At 40.6% G+C, this 25,074-nt stretch overlaps 1 protein-coding gene across 1 annotated transcript; it reads right to left on the bottom strand.

The window, feature by feature from the left end:
• Nucleotides 1–718: 718 nt before the first annotated feature.
• KLHL42 (kelch like family member 42) lies at nucleotides 719–15,754 on the bottom strand. The gene is made up of 3 exons (XM_064461962.1): nucleotides 14,493–15,754; nucleotides 7,031–7,224; nucleotides 719–3,106 (listed from the first exon to the last, which is right to left on the bottom strand). Exons 1-3 carry the CDS (start codon nucleotides 15,383–15,385, stop codon nucleotides 2,655–2,657), a joined length of 1,539 nt encoding a protein of 512 aa, XP_064318032.1. The 5' UTR covers nucleotides 15,386–15,754; the 3' UTR covers nucleotides 719–2,654.
• Nucleotides 15,755–25,074: the final 9,320 nt, after the last annotated feature.

The raw sequence follows: 25,074 nt of genomic DNA, 5'->3' as shown, positions 1-25,074 counted from the left end.
TGCCCAACAGTGCCTTATGTGAAATATTAATGTGATAGAAAGAAAATGAGAGAGGCATGGGACAGTCATTACAGTGTTTGGGTTTTTTCTTGAGGTATAGGATCCACCCTCATTACATGCTTTTCTGTAATGAACTTTGTCTAAGAAAATGATATTTATTTCAGCCTGTAGTAATACAGTCCATTTAGATTATCAGAGACTGGTGCTCCCACTAAATTCAACACCAGTTTTGATTTGTGACTGTAGTACTGTTAGACGTCAGTATATGAGGAATTTGCACTGTGGATTGACAAAAGGGGCTGATTATTTACAGTCTGAGCTGTCTTTCTCTTCTACATTTGAGCAAGTTCTCCAGATTTTCCACTTGATCACTGAAAGCTAAAACCAACGTGTAGATAAACCCAATGTGGAAAGGCCTCATGTGATAAAGAGTGATCACACCTAAAAGATTATGTCATAGCTTTTGGAATGATGACTGCACTAAGAAATTAACGGGTTTGAAAGGACTTGATTAGATATACCACACCTGCAAATCTGGGAGTGATGGGTTTTCACAGTCGATTTGCCAGGCAAGAGAATGCCGCAACTCAGATGTGTCTCCCTCCACCGGTATTGACCTGAGTTGACTTAAAGGTGACTGTAAGGTACTGAATCTGGAACTGAAAAGAAATGAAGTAAAGCAGGCAAAATAGCGTGACTGAGATAATTTATCACCAGATACTGTCACACTGCTTATATTTATTCTAAAACATTTCTGAAAGAATAATCTTATGAAAGTCACTTTATTTCTTCATTGCAGAAGAGCCGTGGTTTGGCCTGATACTGCTGTCAGAAGAGAACCACTGCTCAGTGCATTGTGTTTTCAAAAGAATAATCACAGGCATAACTCATTAAATTCACACACACAGCTGAATTATAGACACTAGTTTGGGCCTAACCATAACATACTCTGCCAGGCTGCAAAAATTCCACCCAAAAGGTAAATCTTGGTAATCCAAAATACCTGTATCCTAAAAGTGTTCAAACCCGAAAGCCCTCATTCTGGACCAAAGCGTTTCCTGGAATTTTCTGTTTGGGTTGCTATGCATGATCAGAAGCACCAAAATTACACACCTAAGCACTGAATGTGTGAGAGGTAATTGCTAAGGCATTTCAAGTCTGACAGCTCTTTTAGTCTGCACCGACTTCATGCAAATCCATGGAGGAGCAGGGAGTTAAAAGAACCATAAGGGAAACATCACTGCTTCCTCCTCCCCTGTTCGACAGGCACCTATCTTCAAAAGAAGATTCATATTCCCGAACTCCAAGTTAAAGAAAAGAAGACAACTCCACATACTAGGAACCTGTTCAGATGAATTAAATCTCTTGTATTCTTATGTGGAGAAATAGCTGGTGCAGAAACAGCATCCCTGCAATGTGTTTAGCACATGTCTAATCTGGTTACCTCTTCCCTAAAGGCAGCTGCAGTGAAACCTTCCCATGGTGACCAAGACCACCTCCTTTTCTTGTCGCGAGGACACACATTCCAAACCTGGGCAAGTGCCTTCAGAAAACACTTAGGAACTTGTCAGCTACAAAAAGCCAATCATATTTATAATTGTCTCAAGCAATAGGCAGGAACTGGGAGAAGCTCCCAGAGTATCTATTCTTGAATCCCCACAAAGGAGTACTCATGGTGACCACCTTACCATGCTCTTTGTAGAAACTAACAACTTTGGATGGCAAATTTGAGGTAATCTCTATCAAGATCCTGGTAATACAAGAAAGAGCCAACACTCATGTGCACCTGCTTTGGGTGGTGTTGGCAGGAAGTCATTTACATGAATCAACTCTTCCATAGCAAGCGATGGATGTCCTGCATGACTGTTACTGAACAGGATGTGCCTGGTGCAGAATCACCGTCGCATGTGCTCATGCACACCTTCCTAACATGCAGCTTGTTGCCAACTATAATTTGATCTTTAAGACTCAGTACACCAGAATACAACAATGCAACTAAAACTTAAAACCTTTCTGAAGATGAGCAAAGCTCCCAACTTGAATTTACAGTCTTTTTACCTCTATCTTAATGATAGCAATAAATGCTGCCAACTTCCATGAAAGGAGCATTTAGTATCCAACCAGCAACCGTAAGCCTCTAGGCAATTCCTCCCAGTCCCTGGCAAAGCATTTCACTACAAATGATTCAGGGGAAGTTCTTATTTCTTTATAGTACCCCAATTGCTGGCATCTTTGAGAATCTCGCTTATTCTTACCATCTTACCATAAAAGAGAGAAAAATGTGATAGTATAAACAATTTTAAACATTATGCATATGACAGGACACAGTTTGATTAAAAACTGCATTTTGAAAGAAATAATTCTCTTTGTGATTTTCCTTAGACTTATTTACTTTATTGAATTATTTCCACTTTTATCGTGTATACTCCTGGTATAAAATACCTGATGAAATTAAAATCCAAACCAGTAAATTTTTTAAACTTAAATCCTAAAACTGTTTCTGGAAGGATTTCTCTTAATATTGGATTTTGCAACTTTGTTAAAGAAGAGAATACGTTATGCAACCACATAATATTCTGAAAACAGTATTATTTAGAGGGAGCAATGTTTCTTCCAAGAATGATCAATGAGCCGAAAAGAAAAACCTGATACTCTTACACTTCTCGCACATCACGCAAATACATAGAACAGATCAGCATGTTTTGTCCAAAGGCTGGAAAGCGTCTCAGTGACTCCCAACTGTCCGTAAATATATTATACTTAAGAAAAACACGGTGCTCCAAGCTTGTAGATAAAGTAATATCCCTACTCAATATATAGACTCCATCATTGTGGAGAGTGCAAGTCAAGTTAAGACCTGATTTTGATGTGTTCTCCTTGAGGTAGAGCCATTCTTTGGTAGCAATGTTGTAAGACTGCACAGTTAACACGTCCTCACTTTGGCTGGATTTTTGGTTTGGTCCAAGTTCATGAATACAACCCCCTACCAGATATATAGTTTCTTCAACAGAGAGCATCTGTTGTTTGCGAACATGGACATCACAAAGTTCAAAGTTGGTCCAGGAATCGGAAGTGGGACAGTACTGCAAAATGTTCATATTCCTATCTGAAACAGAGGAGAAATATTTACAAATAAATAAATATATTAGAAGGCACTCATGAAGGAGGATTCTTCCTCCCTCCAAAGTGTATCAGCCATTATTACAGATTGCTAACGTATTACAGTGCAAAAGCATAGCAGACCAGGGAGGAAATATTGATTATTGAGAACTGCAAGTCTTTGTCCCTGACAATAAAGTTTGAACATTCTGTTCCTTTGCAGAGGGAAAAACTAAGCTGCTTCTGGGATATTACATAATGCAAATGATCTGGGGATGCAGATTTTAGCAGAATAATCCCTACCTTTTTTAACTTATGCTTTTAATTTTGTCTCTGATTCATATGCAAGAACTTCTTATGAAAAGGAAAATGGAGCATATTCTGCTCTCCAACAGTGACCACAGATGAATCAAATTATCATGAACACAGTATGCTTCATTAATGACTGTCAAGTGATGATTTATCATCCAAGCTTAACTTTGATACTTTGCATTTCATTCCATAGATCAAAGTTTCACGGAATAAAATTCATAAAGCTAGCTACATTCCAGCAAATGGCATGGATGACCTAAGGGCATATGTTCAGTACCTCGTAAAAAGAGAAATACACATTGTCAAAATCATCTTAAGAACCAGGAACTCTATGCTCCAGCACCAGACAGAGGCACAGAAAAGAACCGAAGCGTATCTACACTTCAGTCACAATTTAGTGGATGCATGTGTTTGCAATGCTGTTATTCTATGAAACTGTTACAATACCAGCCGGATTTATGGTGCAGTGGAGAGCCTGGCTGTGTCCAAGGCTTCACTAAATGAACACAGAATGCACAGGACTCGCTAGTAAACTCAGTTGCAATCTCTGGAGACCTGAGCTTAAATTCAAACTCAAGTGACAAGCAGCAACAGGTTTGCAGACTCTAGCCTAGTCTTTTAATGAAATCTGCTCCATATTACAAGCCTATCCTGCATGATGACCTCCAGATGAGCTCCCAAGTGGAACAGCAGACGGTGACATACTGACAAGTTATGTAAGAGCACAAGTATAAATAGCCATAAATATAACCGGATTGTCATGAATGAAGTGCATTAGCAACATGATTAGGGAGGTGCTGCTATAGCATTTGCTTGCACTCTAATGACTTTCAGTCATTGCTTATTACTGTACATTGTCTTCCTGAACACTTAATCCACATGAAATAAAGGGAAAAAGAGGAAGTATATGGCAATGCTTTATGAAATTGCTGATCAAAGCTCTGCATATAAATTATTTTTGTCTACAAACAATGTATCTTTCTCTCACTCATTAGTGGGGAAAAAATCCCAACATTTCTAGTAATTAAGTTTCTACATCTACCTATAGCAGTAATCTTCCCAGGTAAAAAGTGCTATGGTTTGAGAGCGAGCATATGAAATGAAAGTCTATTGTGATATGGTCTTCATTTGCTCAGTTCAGAGCCTAGGTCTTTTATATTCACTGAAACAAAAAAAAAAAACAATACAAAACATGAACATTACACCTCCTGATACAGAGTGCCTATTAAGAGCTAGGTTCACAAGTCAGAGCTGAGAACTGGAAGGAAGCTCTTTATTCAAGAAGTGTCATTATAATTTATAATGGGAAATTCCAGTTCCTACTATCTTTTGGAAAGTGTAGTCTCAGGAGAAGGCTCTACACAGACAAAAAAAAATTCACAAAACCTACAAAAACTACACCAAAATTACAGTCTCACTGAGGCATATGCAGAAATACTGAAAAAAAAATATTAATTGCTGCATGTGTTTTATTTAGTGAAAGCAGTGAAACACCAAATTAACTTCAGCACCTCTCAGATAGTTATGCCTTAACTCCCTCCAACATCTGCACAACTTGGAAGGTAAATCACCAGTGTAATTGCAGCAATTCTGCTTTCTAAGTCCAATAGCTGTCCTAAGCCAAGGTGTCACAGAAAAACTGATTCTAGACCCTCACTGAGGAAAGGGTCCTTATTTATAACAAGCACAGGCATTTGTTGTTCTGAACAGTCTTGGATTTAAACATAAGCCTAAATGTGCTAGTTATCCACTGCTCACAACTTTATACTGTTTTACTATGCCGTTTCAATTTAAAAATGGCCTTTAGGAAAAGACCTAAGAAAAGATTGAGGCCTGATGGTCAGTGGCAATCCCCTGAGGTGTGGAAGAAGCCAGAGGTAACTCACTGACTCTTCTTCTTCAGTTGAAACCACAGGTAGTAAGTACTGAATAAGGAGCTTGACACAGAGCAGCAATCCTGACTACATATGCTTTCTTAATGAATTTTAAGGGAGTAGGATCTGCATCAGCAACATGCTGATCTTCTTATCCATGTCACCAGGAGCAGGCAGCCTGAAGAAAGAACAGCACAAGCACCAGAAAAGGAACTTGCAAAGTGCAGAGGATGTAGAAGAAAAGCTGGCACTCCCGTAATCTAGTAGCACTATTAACCAAATCAGAGCTTTTTCTTCTTAACACTTCTTTCTCTTCCTCTAGATAAAAATGACAAAAATCCTAACTCTGGTCTATAGAGATGAGTCTTCCCATTACTGTCTGTTTCAGCCCCTTCTCCTTGTTCTCTGCTTTCTTGTCTCAAAGGGTGTTTCCTTTTGGGTCTGTCTTTTCAGCACAGCAAGTGGTGTGTGCCAGACATCCTTCAGTCCGACCGCCGGACATCAGGGAGCGCAATGCATCCCAACAGATCCGTTAGTGGAGACAACCAGATGGCTGGGACTACAGAGCACACCACAGCATGGCCCTCCATGTGGACACAAGCAGTCCAATATCTTTTGTTTTCCTCAGTGAAGCCACCAGGTTCTGGGTCAGAATGGACCAGACAAAATGCTTTTGAAGTTTATCATTACCACAAGGACCATGAGGGGTGCGTGTCTTTTATAAACCTTATAATGGTTCAGAGCCAAAATCTGCTCAGACACTAGAAGGGACAGTTTGTTATAATGTCAGTTTGGCTTTGATTGCAGCACTCCATAAAAGCTTATATCTCTTCTAATTTTATTCTACGTTTGGAAAAATGTTTAAAACTACTGTGGTCAAATGAAGTCAGCAAAGGCCTAGAGATAGGAGTTTAAATTTAGGAAATCCTGGTAAATACTAAACATTTGGCATGAAAAAAAAACCTACTTCTAGATCTCTGAGAAAATGGTATTACTCCCAAAGAATGGCACTATGTGCTTAAGGAATGAACAAATGGGAGCTCTTTTTAAGTGGCTTGCTTTTCCACTGGATAAAGAAAAAGAAATTGTCAGCTGAGAATTCAACTTCAAATCCTTCCCTCTGTACAGTATCCTCAGAAAACAGGGTACAGAAAGGAAGCAAGTCAAAAATCTTGGGTCTTGCTTAAGCTTTTGATTAATTATTCAATTAAGTTATTTCAGCAATGAAAATCTTGCCTATAGCTTGAATTTGCCTGTGAAACACTGAAATGCTATAGTAAAAGGATCATGACATCTATTCGTACATGAGAAATACTAATACAGGCAGATATTTTCTTCATATTTTTCCTTCTGATTATCTAAAACAGGTATTTAAAAATTAAACAAAGTGTATCTGTTGGACCTCTCTTTCTACTGTATGATCAAAATCTAAAAAAAGGGAGGGCTAAGCTGAGTGCTGAGTTACCCATCAGTCTGTTACCTCAGAATAACAGAGCCCCAGGTCCATGTAGGTGCACCCCGCCAAAAAAACAAAAAAAAAAGAGAAAGAAATCTGATTCCTTTATGACAGAGCTAATTTTTTTTTCATTTGCCAATTATTTTCTACCAGTGATTTTTTTCTACATGTTTTAATAAGTATTATGCAGCTTTCTACACCAGTTCAAAAGATTTCCTGAAAAAGAGAAGAAAAGTATCTGGGCCTTAGAAGCAATCAGGTTAAAAAAAAGTAAAAGCAAGCTGTCTACCTCGTGTAGTGTATCCTCCGATAACATAGATCTTGCCCTTGCACTCACAAGCTGAGAATTCTGCAAGAGGGCTTGGCATGGATGCTACAAAATTCCACCAGTCGTTTTCTGGGTTGTAGCACTCCACATTGGAAAGGGATTGACCACCGATGGCATAGAGCTTTCCATTTACAGCCAAAAGCTTAAAATTGGACCTGAAAGAAAAGATTGCAACATTGAAATAGGTTAGAGAGATGTACAGAAAAATATAGGTGAGAAAGTTCTTCCTATCCAGGCTCCAACATATCTATCATCACTTCCAACTTGTACCATCACTTCATATATTACAGCATCTAAACCCTTCTGTGCAAGGCCAAAATTCTGTAATTACACTGTAATTACTTAGGACAGCAACCAGTGATATTCTGGATGTTAACGGTGTTGACGCTGAGACTGAAGAATATCTTATTTTGGATTTCAATCTGTCACAGTTTGAGCTCTAAATGTTTAGTTAACTTATGTGTTCAGCAGACATCTCATTTTTACTAGGCTTTTAGCAAAGCACATTTAGTAGAGAAAAACATATATACACACTGTCAAGGACATTTTAGTTAAAATTGCAGAAATTTCAAACAAGACTTGATGAATGCCTAAGAATGTGTACTCGTCTTGGTCTGTAATATAGAATCTCTTTAATAAGCCTAATAAACAGAAATTTAAAGCGATACACATTGAATCACGTTCTGCAAAAGAAGGAAGAGAGAATCTCCTGTACCTTATTCAGCATTAAATAACTAAATACATCCTCCACCCCACTGAAGATGTATCTGTAAATTAATGTTCCACCCATAGTTGAACAAAATACAATGCACTCCACAGGCAGTGCCCTGTTCTTTTGTTTCCTATTTTGTGCAATTGTGCTGTTATATTTTACACGTGGCAAAGGGCAACTTTCTAATTACTGAAGCACAAGAAGCCTTACAGCTTACAGTTTTAAGATAATATAGGCAGAAACAAATGGTCTATGGATGTGAAAGGTGCAAGTCTGTAGGAAGAAACTGGAGAGCTTGAAGTTAGAGGGCTTGCATGCTCAGCTATGCCTTCCAGCTATGGAAGCTGGTCTAATCAAAGATGAGCTCTTCCTCTCTTCAGAAACATTCTCATTGCCTAGAAAGATTGCTCCTTGCCTACTGCCGAGCCAAACTGAGATTTTACCATCCAACGTCCCAATTAACTAAATGCACAAAAGTCGCAGGAGTGCACTAGCTCAGCATAAAGCCAAATGGGGAACTACGTTATGTCTGTAAAACTAAAGTGGTGCTTTAGACTTGCATTGGCCTGCTGAGCAGTAAAGTGAGTTTCACTCTGCAGGAATCCAAGATTCAAAACTTACCGCTAAGTAGTTTTGCAGGATTTTGTCTGGACAAAATGAACTCTGCTTAGCAGCAGACTGCCCTTCAATTTCTTTTTATTAAATATATTTGGAAAAAGAATTTGTTTCCAGATGGAGTCATTTTTTTCTTGTCATCCTGATATAGCTTTGGAAACTAAAATGCTCCTTTGAAGGAATTAATTGCTTTTTATTCTTTTTTTTTTTTTTCTGACATTTACAATTAGGTCACTCTGTTCATCTCCTCTCTACAGCAATTATGTTTTCCATCTTAGAGAATCCAGAATAATATGGCAATCAATAGCAGGTATGAAATGAAGATAACTACTTGTAAAGCATTATGATTTTCAAAGCAACGTACCTGCTCTAAAAGTTGTGGTGTTAAAAAAACCAAATCCACAAATTAACAGAGGAACAAAACCACAAAATGTAAATGCTTTTTCCAAGTGATTCTTTAAAATCTAAAGTATGCTAGAAAGTCTCTAACTCTGTGCCTATGATGGAGATGGCACAGGATATTTTGCATATAAAATGAGTTCACACGCACACAGGTAGCATTTCCCTATTCTAAGATCTTCTGGCCACTTTATAAACACGTTAAAAGCTCTGCCACAGAGGACATGAATAAACTAAACAAGTGTGTACAGTCAGAACATTAAAAAATTCAGGTTTGCTAATTCACACATGCTTCTCTAGTTACCCTCTAATTGTAGTCTCTTACTATTTTATCTGAATGGAGGTAATTTATAGTTTTTGCTTGATGGCCTTTGTATCACTGAGTTGCTTCTTGCAGCACAGGGAAAACTATCCCATGAAAGATGTAAGGCACAACTTTCAACTCCAGTTATTCTAGAAGGAGACCACGTACATTTGTGTCAGTCATTTAACCACTTCCAACACTTGTTAAAATGGATGACATATAGTGGAAATATCTCAGATTTATGGAACACATTAATTATAAGGTTCATTTTACTCAAAAGTAGCATCCCTCAGCAGACTTTATATGAAAGTTTGGACAATGGCTCAACATGTTATAAAAAACTTCTGTCGTTCACCTTTCCATGCCAATAACAGCAGGTGTTTTTATGGAGAGTGAACATTAGGAAATATTTAGTGTATTTTTATACTTTTTTAATGTGTTGGAGCAGCTGGAATCAAGGAAAGCAAACATTGAGCAACCAGCCAGCTCTCCACAACTAACAACTGTTCCATGGACTACAGCTTGGAAACAACAGAGCTGAACAGTCTGTTAGATTCAACTGCGACGTAACTCCACTCACTTTGGTGAGTTATCTAAACTCGGGGGATCACAAGTACTTTCCAGATGCCAGGCCTAGTGCATACCCTTCTTGTTGGGACAACATGGGGTATGAGCTGTCTTCTGATGCCCCTCATTTGCTCTTAAAGGAAGCCCAGGAACACAAGCAAGAGTGAGCTGTGGGGTTTTACCACAGTTCAAAGTACAACATAAAGATAAGTGCAAAGTACTCTATGAGGGGAGGAAGAAAAATTAATGCACAAATGCATAGGATCTGGGGATGAGAGTGCATAGCTTTCTGAATACAAGACAGCATTCAACAACTTGCAAAAAAACCCTACATTGTTCTGGATTGCATTAACAGCCACAGATGTATCTTTAGGAGACCACTATGAATGCTTGCTGTCCTCTTTATAGCCACTTTCTTCTTGTTTACTGACAGATAGCATTCATTTAGTAAACAACAAGAAAATGTTAGCATAGATATTAGCAAGGACTTCCTCATCAGAGGGGTAGGTAAACATGGGAGCGAGATACCTCACCTCGGAGGAAGAAGATTGGAATCTACATTGCTAGAGGGTTTCAAGAACAAGTTAGACATGTATTTGCAAAGTAAGCTTCGTCCTGCTGTAGAGCAGGAGGGTTGAACTAACCAACCTGTGGTTCTTTCCTGCCAAATGATCAACTATAACCTTAAAATTTCCCACAAATCAGATGACTTCTTTATTCTAGAGTTAAAGCATTTATAACAGAGATGAAGAATCATGAAGGCACAGTTATGAAGGCAATTCCAAAGCATTCGACACTTTTCGCATGGACCACACTTCTTTCTTTCCCCATTTCTTATATGAGTCTGCAGACCACACTGCATCCAACCTTTAGCGTTGGAAGTGAGTGATATATTTGCGATAAATGTAACATGAATATTTCTAAGTCAGAAATATTTGAAAAGTCTATTTTCCCCCAACGCAGAGGAATTTTGAGTGAAAAAAAAAAGGTTAGAAATGTGGAAAGAAAAGGTCTCATAAACCACTACCATTCCCCAGGAGAACCCTCTCCTATATTCCTTTAAGAGTCCTCAGAGTGGCAGCAGTTCAGGCACAGATTGCTCACAAAAACCATGTTCCACATGCATGTGTATAATCCCAGCCAGGGGCTTACAAGGGTCTTCCAAGCCTGGAAGATTTACCTGCCATGAGTGTTCTGAAGGAAAATAAAAGTGGAATATACAGCTGTAACTGGCACACACAATAGAAATCCTATGAGTATATTATTTTAAAACAGTAAATTTCAACTGACAGCATCAATTTAAAGAAAAGTTTGGAAAGGTATTGAAGGGCACTACTTGAACAGTCCCCAAAGTGCCCTGTTACCTTCCTGTCCCCAAAGACCACAAATGGTCTTGGGCAACATTTACAGGAAGTTTCTTCCACAAAAAAAGCCCTGGTAGCTCCTCTGAAGACACTGTTCCAAGTACAACAATATCTCCAGAATTAAAGATCTAGAAACTGTGATCTGTTATGGACTATTTGTGACCAGATTTAGCCCTCAGATGATGAGAAATTCCAGGCTTACTCACAGGCTTCCTACATGAGCCTGAGCAAATTATTTTATCTCCCTTGTGTGTGCATAAATAGGGGATAACACTTTCTCAGGCTTATGTGGGCATCACAAGAATACTACATAGGAACTACCTACTATGAACAAATTTGAAACTACAGTAATAAGACCTCTACATCTAGAAAGAAAGCTAGCAGCTATAACCTAAAGCAGAATGACTGCTCAGTATTCAGTATACATCTGGCAACTTTTATCTTCTACTTAGAAGTAAGTTGGGACTATTTGATCTATGGATTGTAGAGAATCCCAGCATCCTGGGATTCTATATTATAATAATGGAAATAATTAAAGATAAAACTATCATAGAATTTACAAGGTTTGTTGAGGGGAGAGAACTTCTTATATTAACAGCAAATCAGCACAATTATTTCCATAACTCCTCAGCCTTCTCGAGGCTAAGATATGCATCCATTCATATGGACCAGACCCAGATACTTTTAAAATGTCATCTAAAGTCAAACAGACTTCAACGGGAACTAGAATCCTCCCTCAAAGTATGTAAAAAATTCATTCATGGGGTATAATTATATCGGCTGACATAAATTCATTTAGCAGACAGTCACATGACTGTAATTCCTAAGCAGCATGCTAGGCAACTGCCCTGCTTATTTTAATACAGCATAACAAACCAAAAATACAACACCGAGCAAAGTGCAGTTCGAATTGCAGCCTATCTGTGTGGCAGACAGGCATCACTGCTGTTCCTGTTGAATGCAAACTCACTGAGATACTAAAAATTTCCCTGCTCTTGGCTCCTATGGCATAGGCCATCCCTCCCTGTGTTCTGGGCACTAAATGTCAAGCTGGTCATCAAAGAGCTGAAATGTTATGTCAGATAGAAAAAATAATAATTACTAACTTCACAGTCGAGACTCCATGAAGATCAAAGCATGTTTTGTGAAGGGGTCAGCAGAGTTTCCATTAAAAAAAACACAAAACAAACAAAACCCAAAAAAACAGAAGACACTTCCCCTGCTTATCATTCAGAGAGGAACATACTTACTCACTTGCAAGTCTAGAGGCAGATGTAATTTTGGGTTCTTTTCGACCTGAAATAACTACCATGAAATGTAAGAATAGAGATTATTCCAAAAATATCCATTCACGTACTACTTTTCTGCCAATGTGAAATTCTATGCTAAGGAATACCTTGCTGTCACCTGTGGTGGGCTTCAAGAGTAAGTTGGTATGGCAGTGCAGTTGAAAATAGTAATACAAGGAGAAAATATCCATGTGTTTATTTCAGATATAATGATGATATACCCGAGAAAAAAGGGAAAGTGTGGAGGGGAAAAAAGCTGATCTAGAGTTTCAACAGTCAGGTCATAAGGTGAAAAAAGGGCTTTGAAAAAACATTTTTTTATAAATCCCTCATTCACCATGCTGCAGAATCATCGCACATAATAACATCTCTCTTGCTATACACATCACACAAACCAATGCCAAACCCTCGTAACTTGATCAACGTGGGATTCCTATGTTTAAGTTAATTTCCATAGGAGACGCTGCGTGGGCTGACCCCATCATCTTTTCCTGCCGAGGCTCCTGTGCTCTCAATCATGCTCACATAGGCAAGACTGCCGAAGCGAGGCCGGCTAAAACGCCTCAGTTCCCGCAGGCGCCTTGGTGAAGACTGCGTAGAGGCTTAGACTCTAAGAAATATGTCTGCAAGTATAGGTGTTTGCAGTGTTTAAAAGATAAATACTCATTTTACAGATCAAATTTTTCACAACACCTATTCAAGAAGCCAGAAATGCTGAAAAGAATTACTTCTGATCAATTCCAATGACCGATTATGGAGGCAATCATGTCAGTGAAATTCTCACAACACAGGAAGTGAAAGGAAAAAAAAGTGAAACAGGAAAGAACTAATTTTAAGTCAAGCCCATGTTTTGAGGGGTTTTAGTTGGCAAGAGCTAAATAGAGACTGGAATATAGACTGTAGTTTTACTATGCAGATGCAAAGCATTTATGCCAATGGTTGGGGTCTCTGGGTGCTCCTTGAATTTACTGGATGGAGAAGAGAATTTCCATTCTACAGTGAATTTTGACCTCCTTACTGGTTACAAAGAAGATAAAATTTGAATGCTTTTTCTAAAATGGAAACAATGAGGAAGTTCACTTCAGATAACAGAAACATTTTGTTTCAATAAGTAAAAGTCTTTGTCTTGATAACTCTGCAGCATGATGAAGGTAGAGCAGCCACAACCTTGGCCAAGGAGATGGCCTCTCTTCTTGGGTCTCCCTCAAAGCTAGCTCCCTATTATTCTTCCAAATGTGAATTATACAAGTGTTTCTGAATACCAATTTAAACATAAATGTCAAACAAAAAATTCAAAAGGATACTGGGAAAAGCAAAATTGTCAAAATGCTCAATGTCTGCCAGATCAAAACGTTCTCATGAAGTGAGAAATTTCTCACAATCTTCCTGACACTTTTCTGGTGAACATTTCACTGAAATGCAGGCCTACCAAACACTCAGATTTTTATGAAAGTACAAAACAATGAAAAACTGCTCCAACTAAAATTTTTCAGCCATCTCTAGCTCTGATAGACTATACATCCCTATTAAGAGCAGTAAAAATTCTTGTCACATACATTATTAGAGTTAAGATAATCCCACAAAGAAAGAGAAGAATTTTATCTTTTTGTTTTGTTTTGTTTTTAAATCTTTGTTATTTTAGGGAGGATTTCTGTTACAGCTCCTTGTATACTGCAATTTAAATGAAAAGTGGGAGCCCGCCACAATTTCACAACGAGGTGAATGATCACACATGCTGCTATAGCATGGAGCTATAGCACAGTCCTCCTCTGCTGACTTCTAGCTCATGGTCTCCCACAACTGGGGCCTTAACCACCAGCATTTATGCAACAAAGCCCCATCCTCCTCACCCTTCCCTTGCCACAGCAGCTCCCCGGGCCAGACGGAGGGGGCCCCTCAGCATGAGAGAGGCAGCAGCATTGTGCTGCAGTGGAATGACTGTTGCCAGTAAAGACAAGGCTTGCCAGGCCTAACCGGTGGCACGCTGCCAAGCCATCGCCAAGTGCTGTGGTCCTTCCCATCACATGATGCAAGAGACACGAGTGATTCCAAGCAGAGAGACAGGTCTGAATCACTTCTCGTAACACTGAGTCCAGTCAACACCACGTGACTCAACAGGGTCTATTTTGACAATATACATGGACACACATGTATTTCAGGGAGCAGGGGTTACCTCTTCTGGTTCATTGAGGCCAGCTGACTCCATTCATTTAGGCAAGGGTTGTAACAATGGGCAGCTGAAATCTCCTGGCTGGTGATCCTGTAGCCCCCAACGATGAACAGGTAGTTGTCCAGCATCGCTGACCCATAGCCTCGAACGTTCACCAGATCAGGGGGGAGGTTGTTGGCCAGGGGCAGCCACCTCTGCGCTTCCTCGTCATACCTCAGCATAGACCAGGGGGCTTCCACCTGAGGGTGACAGCCCGGAGGCAGACCCAGGGAGGAGGCACCCATGAAGTCCCCAATGGCCACGAGGGTGGCGGTGCCCCTCATCCGCCTCTCCTTCAAGTGCTGCTGGAGAGCATGGGGCAGGAGGAGATGTGGCTGGGCATCGGGCCTCCGCAGCACCTGATGGTAATGGGCAGCCATGAAGTCTAGACAGGCATCGTGCAAGTCCTGGAGACCGTAGACCTGAGCCAGGCGGTGCAGCTCGAAGCAGTTGCCCAGCCTCACCTGGGAGAGGAGCAGGCGGAGCAAGGGGGTGACCTGCAGGTAGGAAGCGGCCTCCACCAGCTCCTCCAGCAAAGGGGGCTCCTCATCGCCCCCCTCCTCCTGCTCCAGCCTGGCCAGGCAGGAGGTGTTGATGAAGTCCAGCACCAGCTCCAGCCCCAGAGCGCTCAGCCCCCCGCGCAGCAGCTGCTCCTCCTGGCCCTGCCCTGCTTCCCGCATGCCCGAGCGGTACAGGGCTCGGAAATAGTCACTCTGCTCGATCAGCTTCCTCTTGCACACCGGGTAGCACTTGTCCCCCAGCCGGATCTGCACCACCTCCTCCCCTGCACCGGCCCCATCCCCTTCTTCCCCTTCCCCCTCCTCCTCCTCCTGCTGCCGCCGCTCCGCCAGGGACATCGCTCACCCCCTCCCCTGGCTGTGCTTCAGCCCGGCCGCTGCCGGCTGCGGGCGGGCTCCTCCTCCTCCTCCTCCTCCTCCTCCTCCTCCGGCCCGGCGGCGCTGCCGGGGTGGGAGGGGCGGAGCGGGGCCGGATCGGGTCGGGCCGCGCCGGGCCGGGCCGGGCCGGGCCCCGCCGGGGGAGGCGGGAGGGAGGCGTGCCCCGCCGGCCACCGCCGCTCCTCCGTCCCTGCAAGGGGAAAAAAAAAAAACAGAGGAGAGGAAAAAAGCCCTAAAAAGGCAATGTTGAGCGCTGAGGCGGCGGCCGGGCCTCTCCGCGCTGCCCGGCTGCCCGCCGGGGCCACCAGCGCCCATCGGGAACCCGGCCACCCCCTCCCAGCCCGCCCGCCCGCCCGCCCCTGTGCTGGGGAGGGGGGACACGGCCGAGTGCCCGGCCCCGGGGTGCAGGGACAGGCGGAGGGCGCGGCGATTCCCCCGCCTCCCCCTCCGGCGCTGCCCCAGCCGGCTGCTCTAACCCCTTGCCATAAATGTCCTTCTGCACCCCTGGAGCGGGGGAATATTCTCGAACCACGCAGGCAGGCAAACAAATATGGTGCGTGTACGCGTATTCGTGCGTAGCCGGAGAGGATGCGGGAGCGCTACGGCAGCGCGATGCTGCGGCATCCACTGACAACGACAACAGAAGGGATCAGCCCGCACTAGTGCGGCAGCAGGATTTGGGAACGGCGAGTACCGGACATAAGTCTGCCGAGACCTTCCCGATTCCGCCTGCACAAGTCCCCCAGGGACTCAGCGCCTGGTTTGGCCTGTAAACATACTATATAACCTGTTCTCCTACTCTGTATTTTCTATTTAAACTAAGTTCCTGGAATAGGACATTATGAATATATATATATTCATCAGAGTGATCTACATACCAGGGCCCTGAGTTTGACATGAACAGGAAAAGAGCAAACTAATAACTAGCATCTTGGGCGTGGATAAAGTGACTGTTTTGTGTTTGCCTTGTTACATTCTTGAAACATAGTGACAGTCTTTTTTTTACAAAAAGCACCGGCTGAAACAGTTGAGGAAGTCTGCCATCCTGTGTATTCTTATGTGATGATGCTTAATATAAAGACTTTTAAATTTTTTTTTTATCTTTATAAAGTTATTTCTTTCACCGTGTATTGCAGACCATAGAAAATTTTTCCCATTAGCAGTAATGTGACTCATCTCCAGTTAATGCAGATTGCTCAGTTTTCAGACAACTCCGTATTTCCATTGCTTAGAAGGGTTCATTTCCCCCAACTATTAAAACTCTTCAGAGTGGTATTAGGCTTCCTTCCTTCCTTCCTTCCTTCCTTCCTTCCTTCCTTCCTTCCTTCCTTCCTTTCTTTCTTTCTTTCTTTCTTTCTTTCTTTCTTTCTTTCTTTCTTTCTTTCTTTCTTTCTTTCCTTCTTTCCTTCTTTCCTTCTTTCCTTCTTTCCTTCTTTCCTTCTTTCCTTCTTTCCTTCTTTCCTTCTTTCCTTCTTTCCTTCTTTCTTTCCTTCCTTCTTTCTTTCCTTCCTTCCTTCTTTCCTTCTTTCCTTCTTTCCTTCTTTCCTTCTTTCCTTCTTTCCTTCTTTTCTTCTTTCCTTCTTTCCTTCTTTCTTTCCTTCTTTCTTTCCTTCTTTCTTTCCTCCTTTCTTTCCTCCTTTCTTTCCTTCCTTTCCTTCCTTTCCTTCCTTCCTTTCCTTTCTTTTTTCTATAAAGGAAGACAGGTTTGTTTGCTTTTTAGCATTTCCTCCATGAAGTAATCCTCTCTCACTGTTCTGTTGATCTTCAGCTTCTTAACTCTAGCCCATATAGATGACATGAATGTTAATCTCAGAGTTACAAGTATTCCTTTCTGCTGGCTTTTATAAAAGCATTTACTGAGGTGGGGTAGATTTCTGTACATTTTTGTTTTGCACCTCACTTCAAAACGTTTTCATCATCTTGTTTCTGAGGGGCCCATTTCATGTCCTGAAATCCTTTTATATAGGATCCCAGCCAGTTCCAAAGAGCTCTGTTCAGCAGCCTCAGTTCAGTCCCCAGCGAGGTCACTATCACCTCTCATTTTCTCTTTCCTACTAATGAGTTTCACTGTTGGCTTGTTTTGTGTTCCTTTCATTCTCACTCAGTATTTAATCAGCTTTCAAATCCCACTTTCCTGTCTTCTGTTATTGATGAAGTGCTGCATCATTTGGCTTTTTGACTTTCTTACACCTAGCTGAGCTTGAGTCCGAGCACTGGCTGTTTTTTTTTCTCTGCCTCAGGTTCAGCCTTGAAAAGATCATCATGCACAAGTGTCTTAGCACTTCAGTAGGGGTCCAACCCATATTTCCTTCTTGTACTGTAATTCCAATAGGCAGATATCTCAAGCAATTGTAATCTTTCATACTTCAGATGTAAACAGAGAGCTCGTGTTTGTCGTGGCCATTAAGCTCCCCTGCTGGGATACAGTATGACTGCCAACATGGTGGTATGATTGCCATCTTTAGACATCTGTTTTGGAGTCTTGTAACTTTGATGTATTGGTAAGTTAGCTCCTAACTGGTGAGTGATTTTTTCTATGTAGTCTGTTAGGATAAGTTCTGTTCCCTCAAAGTGTTGACACCGCAGCCTGGACAGATGGAATATTTCTTCTGTTGCATATATATGCCTGTACCTGCCACTCTGCCAAGGATTTCAGGTCCATCTTCCTCACGGTCCATGAGGTTTTTAATAAACTGGATCAGTTCTGTCATGTACCAATAAGTATTTCCTTCCTTCCAGCAAACTTTCGAGAGCACTGACTTCTATAGCTTTCATTAGACACTGCCACATGCACAAGAGGTCAGCAATACTCTTTGTTGAATGGCCACTTTTGTAAAAAGTCTAAATCTGTTTCCTGAACCAATTATTTTTACTAGCCCAATCGTCAGCTATCTGTGCTTTATCCAGGCTTAAGACTGGGCAATTTTGTTAAGTCAGAACATGCTGACAGGGCAGTTCCCTTGGGTTTTTTTACTGCACTAATCAGTTAGTCTGTATGGTGTGCTTATATAGTACTTACACTGCAAAATGCACCAAGGCAAGGACTACCTTTTTGTTCCATATTTGTACAGGTAATTTTGTCTCTCTCCCAGTCTACAGCTGTATTGCTTTATGTTAAGATCAATAACACATATTATTATACCGGAGTCAAAGAAAAGGTCTTGCTGTTTCACCAACAATCATCTTGGTTGATCTTAAGAGAGTAAGAAATGTATTTTCCAGAGTTAATGGAACTCTAGTGCTAGAGCTACAAAGTCAAAAGCTGCAGTTAAGAGCCATAAAAGACTTTAATGATCTTTGAAACCAATATGAAAGACCATCTGTCACTCTTCAAGAACATTATGATGCAGGAAACAACATGAAAACAAGTTTGCATCATGGTAGGTGTTAAATGAGTGCATGGTAAAAGAACACACCCCGAAGAGCAAGATATTTACACCGAGAGGAAGACAAGGGTAACTGTGCTCAGCTTTTCAATATCCAGCTTTTAGAGTCTGGCTTCTGGAGCAAAATCTTCAAGCCTGTTTTAGATACTTCAGGTGTGTCTCTCCAGTGTCTGACAGACAAATTTATCTCAAGGAAAAGGATTCTTAAGTGCCAACAAATGGAGTAGGAAGGCACCAAAGAGTGTCAATAAGGGCTTTCTGGAGTTGAGATGGCCATTTCTGCTTGGGATTCACAGTCTAGACACTTTTTCCTGTGCTTGGTGCCTGAACTATTTTCTTGTAGTTAATGCCTGAATTATTTCCAAGGCTGAAGAGGGATCACTCTTTTCTTTTAGAAAGACTTGGAAATTTGAAGAAGCTCTTTTATACAGCAGCTACATTGTAATAGACCATTCAACCATGATACAGAAAACCTAAGCTTCTGGCCCTTTCTCTGCCTGGGCATACATTTCTATAGCCCTCTGACTTTTCTAGCTTAGCAAAAGCAAAGAAACACCGAGAGTCAGGAGAAGCTACTGCTACAGAGATAGGAAAAGCAAAGCCAGAGACAACTAGACAGAAGTAGCACTCTTTCTGTTTTTCATGGAGCTCGGCTCATGCCTCCTGACTGGCAAGGCACGTGTATAGGGCTGGTGCAAGCCCACTCTGCACGCTAAGAGTGAAGACTGCTTACACTTTAGATGCACTTCAAGTATTTAACACTGCTTAGATTTACTTAGAAAACCATGGCCACTTGTTTTTCCTCCGTGAACCACTCAGTGGCTTTGTGCGGTAAGCTGGATGGGTCTCCAGTCTGGTAAGGTCACAAGACACAGCAAAGAGGGGTAACAGAAGTGCCAGTGACTGGGAATCAGAATGACAAATGCTTTTCTTGGCAGGAAACCTGGTTTACATATACATGAAATATAGCCTGAATTTCTTTGTGGGTCTAACCCAAGATCACACAAAAAATCTGCAGCAGAGAAGAATCAAACCCTTAAGCACCAGTACAGTGCCTAAAGGAAGACTGCAGTGGTTTTGTGTTTGTTTTAGGCAAACCTTCCCTTGATTCAACACAGAGACTCTGAATAATACATGAGAACCAGAAAACAACACTGACCTGAGTGCTCTAAGGAAAGGACCACAATGAGGGCAAAAAACAAAGGAAAAATTGAATTCCTTTCAGCCTTATTAGTCTAAAACGTGAACTGGAACCAAATCAGGGGATATTTAAAATATACATGCTATCTAATATAAAATATAAAGTGCCACATTCTTCCCTCTGAGAAGCCAGGGAATTGTACTGTACTGCCAGGGAACTGTGTATTGAGTAATAGTGGAATTACTCAAGAGAGGAATTAGTCTTTTAGAAATGATTCATCAACTGCTGCCATTGTTTAGTATTTTCCTTGTCACAGGATACAAAGAAAGCGTCTGTGGAACATAGGAAATATCCTGCAGTATTTCAGCATTAAAAATATCAGTGTTCTAAAGGATCTTGGCATTTCTGAGAGGAACTGACTGGAGCATAATTTTATTTCAACTGAAGTCTCTATCATTTGTGAAGGATGAGCTGCTAAATAAAGGTAATTTCATTTTTCAGATTCAGAGCCAAAAAAAGCACTTCTTACCCAATGCCATTAGCAATGCTATTCCAAAAAAAGAGAGCACTCCTATTTCCAATAGCACTTGTTTAGACTTTATTCCCCATTATTTTCTCTTTAATTTTTCTGCTTTTGAGGTACTATTTAATATTTATTCCTTGCAACAAATATATGTTGTAACACTACTGAAAAAATACTTGGAGTGGTATTTTTTCCAAATACTGATGACTTATTATCAAGTACTTAACTTATCCCTGCTTTAGTCAAATTTAATGAGTGATTAATACTGAAGTGTGTACTACTGAGCTCTCTCTGGGCAGCAAAAAAGGCTGTTCCCATGGTCTGTGTGCTAGTGGGCATTCTCTGTGAATCACGAGAAAGTTCAGTCACCAGACAGCAGAATGGAGGCATGAGCGTGTAAATTGTTACAATGGTGTTCAATCTGTTCCAATTTTTTATGCCACAGAGTCAGTAAAAATCTTCCTTGAAACTCTCTCAGGTGAAATGAGTGTTCCCTGACAAAACCTGAGCAGGGACCAGGCTGCTGGAGTGCTCTGCCTGCTGCTGAATCTCCTGTTAGGGATGTTTGTTCTGCATAACTGCATCGTGCATCCCCAGCCAGAATTTTCTTGTGTAGTTCTGTCTAGATGAGAGTAAACCGAGTGCTTTTAAAATAGCACGTATTTTTAAATTCTGGTGCAGACAGGCAGAGCTGAATTTTAATATATAATAACTAGGTAAGATGAATGGTAACCCACATGGAAGACTTTCACTAAGTACCCATCTGTATAAAATTCATCACAATATCGAAACTCCATCCCCTTTGTCTAGTTTCCAGTTCTGTCATAAATCAGCATTCATTCGAGTGTTTGCTAAACATTGTGCCTTTTGTCATAAACCTTGGCTCAAGTTTATATGTATGCCAGTAGATTTATATATGTATAAATCTAATCTGGCTAAGACTTCTGTTGCTTTTTGTTTGAACACATAGACTCCAGCCTTCGTGCAGAGGTTTTACCAGAATTAGTTTGAAGCCAAGCTCTGAGAGAATCTCAGGGCCTGGCAGCCCCTTTGACACAAGTTTTAAAAAATGGTTTGCACAAAGTCCCAGGAACAGAAACTGTAATATTTCACCTCTTTTTACCATGTTGCTGGGATGCGGCTGAAACCAGAGTCTTGGACCCAACTGTCCCAAACCCTGGAGAAGGTCATATTCATTAAAAATCTGATATATTGCTCCAAACCTAAATCTGACCACTAATAGCTGTTTTTGACAAAACAGTTCTCTCAAAAAATGCTGTTTTGTTGGACTTAGGACATTTTGCAAGAATGTTTTGATTTCAAGGAAATTTTAAAGGAGAAAGCGAGCATAGTATTTCAGTAATGTCAAAAAGATTTGCTTTGATATTTTTTCAAAGTATGTACATTTCATTATTTAATGATTCAATACATCAGTATTTTATAACTTTTATACATATTAGAGTTACAGTGACACACTCTGGCACTATCAAAATACTTAGCTTAGGTAAAATTTTGACCTTAACACTGCTGTAATAAAGGGAAAACACATGTACGTATCTAAGAAAAATGAGGTAAAGATGGTTTCAACACAGGCCTGCAATTTAGTTTATTGACACGGAGCGCAACTCAGGCAGAGAGCTCTACTGGCTTCAGCAGAGATTATTAGGGCTGACGTTGCATGGGATTATGCTGCACGTTTGATTAAATAAGCTTACTGATGTTCAAATGAGGACATAGGCAGCAGCACTCACATGGGAAACTTCAGGCTGCTTCTCAGCTGGCAGTTGTCATCTTTCAACTGCTCTGTCAGAGACAGTCTAAAACACCGATGATTTAAACTAACATGTTTGACTCTAAGTGTGGCAGAGAAGTGCTTTACACATGCCTGAGACAGGCTGGGCCTGCGCTAGCAGCAATCACTCGCTGCGTACTTCTGCATCATCCTGGCAGCATCAAGGAGTGTTGCTTTGCCACATCTGGGCCTCAGGAAGCATCTCTCCTTTCTCTCCTCTAATCTGCTTGGGAAAGAGAAGACACAGACAGGAGACCCAGCTGTCTCCTCTTGTCTAGTCTGCATTTACATGAGGGATGTGTCCCTCTCTGATAATACCGGCTTAACTACCACTGACAGAGAAGAAGAAAGGAGAAACTATCAAAGAGAGGCACTAGACTTGGCTGGGACATAGCAACAAGCACCACTGTCTCCCATAGCTGTTCGAACAGTTCAAACGCCTAAACTTCAGCTTGACCCAGCACACTGTCTGTCCTCCCCCCTCAGGGCTGACAGGGAACTTCAAGACATTCAGCAGAGAACCACAGGACAATAACAGTGTGGACAACAGATGACCCATGAACAAAGCCAACATGCAGTGTAGTTTTAGACAGGCTGATCTGAATACAGAATCAAACCCTTGGCATTTTTAGACCTTTTTGGGAATGCTTTCCTGTACTATGTAGACCTTTCTGGGCTTTACATATTCTGAGTACTAGAACCACATATTCCATACAAGCTAAATATAGTTCCAAATATCAATATATATATCAATATATATCTGTTACTTCGTATGCTTTTGTTTATATTTGGCAAAAAAAGAGTTAATGCCTGATGATGAATCCTTTGTGCTAGGGAGCTCTTGGATTGTGCCATTATGACTGCCAGCCCAGGTGGAAAACTTCAGGTACTGTTTCTATTTATAACAAGAATCATTAAAAGGATCATTCTCTTCCTTTGTGGCAGGTACGTTTATATCTCTTACTGAAAGGTCTGTAAAGACATCCATGTTCTCACAGAAAACAGGCAGCTGCATTTTGTTTTCCAGGAAGAAATTTAAGAAGGCTGATGAAAAGAATTACTTAATAATATGAAGCGCTGGACTGATACTGGCCAGAGGCTCCTTACTAACAGTAAAAGTCTCTTGATCCCTCCTTGCAGAGCGCATGGAACAGTCGGTCACTGGTTTGCAGGTAAGACTCGGGTATTTCCTATTTCGTTCTTGCAAAATGTTTGTGATTTAAGACTTCAGCATTAAATTATATATATGCATTTCCCATAGAAAAATTGAAGTGAAATTATGGGGAAGCTGGCAGAAGACTCTGAAATTGAAGAGAGAGAACTTTTCGGTTTTTAAAGGAAATTGCCTAAAGCAGCCACTTATTTATTTATTTCAATCTCTTTATATTTCATTAAATAAAAAAGTTTCCCTGCAGCTATTCCTGCTCTTATAATTTATTCAGAAACAGTGAAAGGAGAAAGAATGACAAGTAATTGAAAAAAGGCGGCTTGGTTGAAGCGCAGAACAGAACAGAATAAAAACATGAACATTCTGTGAAAGACTAGCAACATGTCTCTTGACAAACAGTGGCAAACAAAACAGAGATTTAAAATATACATTGAAAACATATAGATCTGTACAAAACATGACTAGTTACCCAAGCCCAATTTTGCAAATATATAATTAAACATTATGCACAGTGAGTAGTGAGTAGTGGAAGTACCAGACACTTAAGAATTTCTTATTTTATTCAAAACAGAGAAAGACTTACTGAATGGTCTGAAAGATGCTTAGATGCTCAGGTGTGTTCACGCCCAGTCTCTCACTTTATCTTAGTGTCTGGACAGAGCCCCACTGAAATCGAAAAAATCGTACGGTATTTCAGTCCATCTAACTGAAGTAGGTCAAAGGGCTAGTCCTTAGGAAGAAATAAACATATCTGTTATTTACACATACACTTTGCAAGGCATCAAACGTATGAAAACAGAGGAGCTGAAAGAGTGTAATTTTCATGTAACTACAAATGCATATACTATTAAAGCTAACTATTATATCTAAATTTTTGTTCATTCTATTCTATTCTATTTATTTCAATGGACTAAAGACATATTCAGCTTTATCCAATATAAATATCTGGTTTGTATCAGTTTAATCTTCTTGTTCCATGTTTCCCCAAGCTATTCATAATTTTCTAGATTTCTCTTCTTGGAGATATGGGAAGAGTAGCAGTGAAGAAAGCAATCACGAATCAACATTTTTGCATGCAAGTCTTACAGAACAAAATAGATCCAAAATTCATACTAAATACTGGAGGTAATGCCAAAATATACTGGCATATCTTTCAAAATTCTGTGTGTGGCCCATAACAAGGGATGCCTTGGAATATTTGGAAAGCTGGAACAAAAATATTAGAAAAATACCGTCAACAGTGCTCGTGGCAATGGTAGGTAGATAAATGCCTAAAAATGTCCTCATGCCATCTACTGAATGCAAACTACCAGGTGTACTGAAACATACTTAAGGTTTTAAGTAGTGATTTTCACAGAGAGATGAAAATAAAGCACATCAAAAACTAAATAAGCACATACCAAAACTAAAACTACACAAGTACAAAGAGATGGTTTTCAGGACAGAAGCTTAAAGAATTACCCACTTATGCTCTTTCTTACAACTTGATTCATGTATTCCCCACAGCAGACATGCAATCTGTATACAACCACATATTTATAATTATATATATAATTAGGAATCCTCCTAATTATAGTCAGTAGTTCCGCTGAATAAATAAGTGCCTGGTCTTGCTATTGGATCAACAGGAGTTAACCTGC

Source organism: Phalacrocorax carbo, chromosome 1, assembly GCF_963921805.1.
Source record: "Phalacrocorax carbo chromosome 1, bPhaCar2.1, whole genome shotgun sequence".
Lineage (NCBI taxonomy): Eukaryota > Metazoa > Chordata > Aves > Suliformes > Phalacrocoracidae > Phalacrocorax > Phalacrocorax carbo.
The sequence above is the reverse complement of the archived record's forward strand: the minus strand, read 5'-3'. Positions and strand labels throughout refer to the sequence as shown.

Coding starts and splice junctions, on each gene's coding strand:
- KLHL42 (XM_064461962.1), bottom strand. CDS start 15,385: ATGTCCCTGGCGGAGCGGCGGCAGCAGGAGGAGGAGGAGGGGGAAGGG. Junction 7,225..14,492: donor GCCTCAATGAACCAGAAGAG/GTAACCCCTGCT, acceptor CTTTTCTTTCAG/GTCCAATTTTAAGCTTTTGG. Junction 3,107..7,030: donor CGGAGGATACACTACACGAG/GTAGACAGCTTG, acceptor CCTCTGTTTCAG/ATAGGAATATGAACATTTTG.